At 38.7% G+C, this 7132-nt stretch overlaps 1 protein-coding gene and 1 long non-coding RNA gene across 2 annotated transcripts; both read left to right on the top strand.

Annotated features, from left to right (window-relative positions):
* Nucleotides 1-870: 870 nt before the first annotated feature.
* On the top strand, nt 871-1333 carry LOC121602264. Its single transcript, XR_006006343.1, has 3 exons — nt 871-969; nt 1051-1157; nt 1238-1333. It is a non-coding gene; the product is annotated as an uncharacterized LOC121602264 (long non-coding RNA).
* Nucleotides 1334-3682: 2349 nt separating this feature from the next.
* LOC121602262 (nuclear factor related to kappa-B-binding protein-like) lies at nt 3683-6143 on the top strand. The gene has a single exon (XM_041931016.1). It carries the CDS (start codon nt 3709-3711, stop codon nt 6046-6048), a length of 2340 nt encoding a protein of 779 aa, XP_041786950.1. The 5' UTR covers nt 3683-3708; the 3' UTR covers nt 6049-6143.
* The last annotated feature ends 989 nt before the right edge of the window (nt 6144-7132 follow it).

Below are 7132 nucleotides of genomic sequence, written 5' to 3'. Positions count from 1 at the left end.
GGATTCTTTACTAGATGGTCCGTAATAAGTGTCAAATTTACTATTTTATTCATTCCGAAAAAAACAACAACCTCTAAATGTAAACAAAAGTGTGATTGACAGATAGGCAAATCAATGGCTACTCGAATCAGAAAGAGTTATCCACCAGTGGAAAAAATTATCCACCGGTGGAAAATTATTAAGCGGTGGAAAACAAATTCCATCGGTGGATTCGAGCATATTAACCGATCGGATAAATTTATGGACTTTCGTTCGCGTCTCCTACCCTCTACCAATCAAAGCACACAAACCGCGCAATACACGACATATACATGTTCCAAGGTGTACACAACACACAATCAGTTCAAGGCGGATTGGGCAATTGACATTTTCGAGCACGAAAATTCGGGAATTCGAGCAATTCCCTTAAACTGTAGCCTTTAACTTCCTTAAAACTGCACCAGTTTAAAGGAATTCAGAAAAAGTCCTTTAAAATCAACTGTGATGCGGCTTTTTCGTTACTTTCTTCTAGATTTGCACGGAACATTTACGGAACACGGATAATATACATTTTTTATAAAATAACGTTTTTTTTTCCATCAAAACCATAGCTGTGAATCAAAAATGACCTCGACGGCATCGTCTATCGATAGAGGAACGTCTAATTTATGAACACACAAAATCTTAGCGCTTTCAACACACTTGATCACACACAAATTCACAATTTCAGGCGTATCGAGTACTAATCGAGCAGATATGGGAAACTATTTCGAGAAAATGTCACTTGGGTTGGATGGGCATGATGGAGCGTCTATCGCACAAAGTCGTGTTTGTTTGTCTTGTTCGATTGGTGCCAGAACGCCGACAAACCGTGTATGTCGAGGATCGCCAGTATATAGACTTTGGTCACAAACAATCGGTATGTCAAACAAAATGAAGTAGAATGTGTTTTCTATGTTTGGGTACGAAGCTGAATAAAACAATAGTTTTGTAACAAGTTCATAATTGAATCTTTGTTGTGAAAATTATTAACGATAGTCTTTGGTCTTTGAATAACAATATTGTCTTCAGAAAATACTTTGTTAATGTATCCAATGTCAAAGTAAAAACAAACAAGGTCAACGATTACGCATAAATCATCATCAGTTAGAGGAAACATTCACATTGGTGCTTTTAAGGTTTGTATTTGTTGACTTATGTTCAATTTAGATATACAATAGATATATTCAATACAGTAAAATAATACTAATTACTGCAGGGAGAATTCTCTTTCAGCATTGTGCTAATTGCCAACGTTAAAAAATATCAGCTTAAAGGGTAAATAATGGGAAGACGCTTTGTGATGGATAAGAAATCCAGTAGAAAACATGGTTAAAATCTATAAGGCTACGGAAAGTGTGTATGCATCGAGCTCGGAAGCGATTCTGACGAGAGTAATGCAAGCTTATTGGAAAGAAGTAGTCTACTGAGTAACAAATTTATGCTACCTAAAGATCTCAGTGAAAATGGTAACATATTTAACGAATTCTTTTCCTATTCGCTATGGGATGTACTGCCAAATGCCACTCAGCAAAAATTGACTAAGTACTTACCGGTAGCTAAAGATGATTTTTCGTCAACGACGAAAGTAGTTCATGGTTTGTTTTCGCGTGAACTAAACCGATTTTACAAGGAACCAATGGAAAGTTTTCGCCTAAATCTATCGACGGGAAACTTTCGAGTAGACATAGCAAGACTGCAACAAAATTTAGCCAAATCTACAACGAAAGACCGACGAATGGTTGAGTTACAGCGACTAAGTCGTTTAGCGCAAATGTATGATATCACGCGAAGCTGCTTTGTTTAGTGAGCTACAGTCTATCAGCAATCACGCGTTACTGTCTTGTGGCCGAGTAATGGATATTATCGTAAACGTCGGCAAAGAGAGTATGATTTCGAAGCACCTTCAGTTATGACAAAATGCCAAGCTGTTGCTACAAAACGATATTTAAGTGAAATTGTTAGCATATCTGAGGAAGCTGGATTATCATTGAGCCTTTCTGATGAAGAAGAATGCTTCCTAGCATTACCAACTGCTCCCGTCCGAAAGCAACGAAGAATACTTGGATATAATGTGCAATCAGGCGAACAATCGTGCCACCCTAATCGTACAATTGGACACCCTAATTTATCTGGTGTATCAGGTTTTACAAATATTCTATCGAAAAAAAGCGCTTTATTTAATACTTCCAACGGAATGGGTGGAAATACTTTGATGGAACAATATTCAATGCTCCGAAATTGTTTATTGTCACTGAAGATCATTATAGAAAGTTACTTGTGCAGCATAGGAAGCGTAAAATGGAAGAGCCTAATCATCCCGAATTGAACCTCGATGGAGTTAAATTAAAGGATGTAGTAAGCCGCACACAAATAGCTGCAGGTTACCGAAGAATTCTGCCCCTTCCAAAAGTTTATATTTCAGATTCAGCAAAAGAAAATCCGATTAGTATCAAAGCTAGGATCAAGTCACAAAAAATATTCCGAATGCATCGAACTTCTCCTGATCAGCCTGATTTAAAGCATTCGGTTGGTCTTAATCTAGAAAGGAGAGATATTGATATAACTGAAATTAAAGTAGAACATACAGTGGATGCCGATCAGAAACCGAAAAGCGTACTGCCAAATGATTCATCAGAATCAAATTCTACGGACAATGAATTACACCATCTTGCTTTGAAATATGAAGAGTTTATAGAAGGCACGATAGCAGCGTCAAACCATGATAAAACTAAAGAAAATGGTGAAGATCCTATTAATACTGTAGAGAAATTAAAGCCTTTTCTGAACATGTATTAGACGAAACTGAACTTTCTATAAAGCCGACAGCTGTTACATCGCTAAATCCAAATGTTTTGAATAGCGTTGCACAGTCTGACGTACCGAAAAAAGCATCGGATACCAGCATAGGAGACAATAATTCAATGAATCTGTTGTTGAGTAATGGCACTCATGCATGCTTTTTATCAGTTGTTCGCGATCTATTTTGTTCGAATCCCGACCACCGTTGTACTATGTCAGAATTGATGCAAAAACTTGAGGCTTGGACAAAAAGTCCTGTAGCAGAACGAAATGATTGGTTTGAGCAATATAACAAAAATGGGGATTGGGATTCGACTCTTCAATCTGCAGTGAAATTTCTTACAGGAGAGTTTCAAAAGCAACCAGAAGATTTTGTACCGTACATAGAAACAAAATTGCTATCAATATTTTGCAATGGATTGGTGCGTCTCGTGATGCTGATAGTCGCCTAGTTCCGCTTTGCACATATTGGCAAAACAGAAAACAAGAAATGAACAAACAATACAATATGCCTACGATTACGGCTAACAATATTATTGGTTTGAATAATACCTTGCCAATTGATACAAATATGCACGTCACCGTTTCACCGAAGAATAAGAATAAAACAAACATCGGTACCAAAAGTTTAGCATCTTCCGCCTCTTACTCAACATCGTCCTCCATTGCATTGCCATCTGCCGGAGAAGTTTCTATCGGATTTAATGAGTCTTCTGTATCATCGCTATCAAGCATGACAATCCTAGCTGATGAGGATGGGTCTGCTAGTGAACGTTCGGTGACACCACCACCACCACTTTTCCCTACGGATTGGAGCGTTAGAAAGGCTACTGATGAGGAAATACAAAGGTTCCGTGAACAGGAAAATGTCGATATGAAAATCCGCACATGGCTTTCACTTACAAACAGCACTCGTATGACAGTGTAGTGGGACCTGTTAAAGGAATATACACACAGGCTCCAGGAATTTCGAAGGCCCGTGGACACAGTATGCTAGTCGCAAATCGCCCAAATTTCGTTACCATACTTACGCTGGTTCGAGATGCAACTGCCCGTTTACCTAACGGCGAAGGCACTCGTGCAGATATTTGTGAACTATTGAAATCTTCACAGTATATCTCCCCCACAGCTACCGATCAAATATTGCAGACCATTGTCAGCGGTGCTTTGGATCGTATGCATACTGAGCACGATCCCTGTGTGAAATATGATGCAAAACGAAAAATATGGATCTATTTACATCGAAACCGCACGGAGCAAGAGTTTGAGCGGTTACATATGCAATACCAAGGATTATCCAAACACAAGAAATCGATTGTGAGAAAATCGATAAGACAGTCCCGAGAAAGTTTAACGACAGCGACATCAAAAATTTCAAACCTGGCTAAACAGCATCAGATTGACGATACCGGTCCCAGTAGAGATAATGTTGCCTCAGTCAGTTCTGCTGTTGAAATCCTTCGGAATGATACTACAGAGATCATCAATGCAATGGATTCGGGCATAGATTTAAGTGCAGCTACGTCTATTATTCATATTCCAACAACTATAGTTGGTAACACGGTGACTGTAGCACGGTCGACAACATCGCTATTGAAAAAACAAGTTCCCCTAACTGTAATTGATAGTAGCATTGTCCAGCAATCATGTGTGGACACAAGAAATGAGAATAGATCTTCAAGCAATTCTCCGAGCCAAACTGATCGCACCAAAAAGTCCATTAATATCATGCAAGATCATCAATTAGTACTTTCAGACTCTGGCTCTGATACAATATATAAATCTTCTAGTAAATTGTACAATGCTGTAACGTTAATCACATCTTCTGGAAACAATGTACGAACAATTCAGATCCCAAAATCTTCAATATCATTATCTAATCGAGCGGACGTAGCATCAAACCATATTACAGTAACAGGCAACGAAGCTTTAACATCAGAACTATCAGCACATAATACTTCTCCACAATCTCCTAAAAAGATCATCGTTTCTGCGGTTGTATCCGCTGCCAAAACCATGGTTACAAGTACAGCGACTGATTTTTCTTTAAATCATGGTGTGGATAATTTACAAAAACTGAATACAAAGCCAATATTAGTACAATCTGCTGGAACTGCATCACCGATCATTACACCGTCCTCATGTTCGTTTTCGAAAGATGCTATAAAAATTAGCTCTGCCATAGGCGGCACGATAGTATCCATCCGCCAGGTAAACAACACAAACCTCGGTACGTTAGGTAAAAAAAATCAAACATTTGCGTGCGCGCAATCTACTTCTTTGTTATCTCCACAACTATCAACACAAGCAAAAAGACCACAAATTTCCATGAACAGTTCTTCTATGATTGCCACTACTTCTGCAGCAAATGCAATCCGAACAATCAAGGGTGGTACCATAATATCAACCGCAATAGAAAAGCCAAATTATAGCTCTTCAGTTACATCATCGACTTCAAAACAAAGTCCTAATTCATCTTCAATGTTACAATCAAATCCTGCGACCACTGTTTTGTCACAAAAGATGATGTTAAGTTCCGCCAGGGCGTATGCATCATCCGCCAGCGAAAGCAGTAATGTCCCAACTGTAGTGGCCATTAAACCGACTAACTCAACTAATATAACAACTGTAACAGAAAGTGGAACCAATAGACCAATCATAAGGCCCACTGCAAACCTTTTTAGTACTATCACCCTTACCAAAGGTCAGCAGTCCGTTCTAACGCCAGCAAAGCAGCAACAAATAATTCAAAATTTTCTATCGCAAAATCAAAAACAGTCTTTAATCACCAAACAAATAGTATGTACAACTGACGATGCGAAACAATGTGTAGGTGTAGGTTCACCATTTCAGTTGGAAAGTCATACAGCTGTTCCAGGATCATTTAAAATGCAACACAATTCAACTTCAAATGTGAAACAATTGTCACACCAATTTGTCAAAATTACGCCTACACGTGCGAAAACTCACTGTATTTCGACGATTAGACCCGTCAGTACAATTGTTACATCGTCAAATTCTCCTGGACATCCTTCAGCAAGCATCGTAAATCAAACGTCATCTGGTGTGAAGATGATAAAAATGCATCACTCTACAATGCTCACATCCATCGAACCCCAAGGGATGTTGAATGCAAGCACGATGTGTGGAGCTAATACGGTTACCATTTCCGGGACAAATAATATTGGGTCTCCGCATCTACCCCAAATTCTACCATGCGAGTACTAAAAACAGCTACCGGAACTACGACTGTTATTAAGACCGAAGTAACGCCAAGTGGATTGTCTGAAAAGCTATTATCCCAAGGAACTCGCCACCATGTTTGGATAAACATCGAAATGACTTAACAGCACATGTTGGTTCAAAAGTAATCGTAACACCCAGCATTAGCACAGGTCAACTAATTCCATTGGAGAGTCTTTTACAAAAACAAGGTGTTACACCCACGACAAACAGTTCACCAGGGGGTTTAAATACTTTTTTGAAGATAACTGGCACCAACAAAACTGGAAAACAACAGTTTTTACAGTTTACGACTAGTTCTAATGCAGCAAGCTCAAGCACTTCAACATCAGCCTCGAACGAACTATCAAATAGTGGGACTACATCGCTGGGAAGTGTAAGGCAACAATACACCATTTTACCTCAGTCCCGAAACATAATATCGGTAGCATCAACATCTCGAACATGTCGAAAAAACGATATTCCCTTTACAATTGTTTCGTCTCAAGATTCAAATGGTAAGTCTAATAAAAGCCGTTGATATTGCTTATTAAATGTGAAGCACTAGTTTACGTACGTTTGAGATTTTCATGCGTTCACTACCGTCTATTTTTTGCAGAGTCTTTGCCATCTGCAGCTTCGCTTATTGTTGCAAATAAGAAAGGAAATGTAAGCGAGGTCAATACCATTGAAGACACGGTTCCATCGCCACCTGTTCATTCACCTTCTGAAAAACAAAAACCACAAGTAAAGCTTCTCACAACTGCTCAGAGTCCAAAATCATTTAGTTCCAGTGCCATTACTTCCACAACAACAATACAACCACAAATAACATTTGTAAAACGAAAACAGCGCTAGATAATACGGATCTACAGAATGCAAAAATTATAGGGGTCCGGAACATTGCTTCAACTAAGCTGAAAGGCACATCATCTTTGAGGTAAATCATATTCAATTATGGTAGCTGCTTTACGATGAATATAAAGACTTTTACTCTCGCAACTGCAATTGTGTTTGTCGAACCATCACTTTCTTCTGTACTGCTTTACTGTTTTACCTTACAGAAGTTGTCACAAATGATGTTCTTTAA

The sequence above is a fragment of the Anopheles merus genome, unplaced genomic scaffold (genome assembly GCF_017562075.2).
Source record: "Anopheles merus strain MAF unplaced genomic scaffold, AmerM5.1 LNR4000381, whole genome shotgun sequence".
Lineage (NCBI taxonomy): Eukaryota > Metazoa > Arthropoda > Insecta > Diptera > Culicidae > Anopheles > Anopheles merus.
Note: the sequence above shows the minus strand (reverse complement) of the source record. Positions and strands in the feature narration are given on the sequence as shown.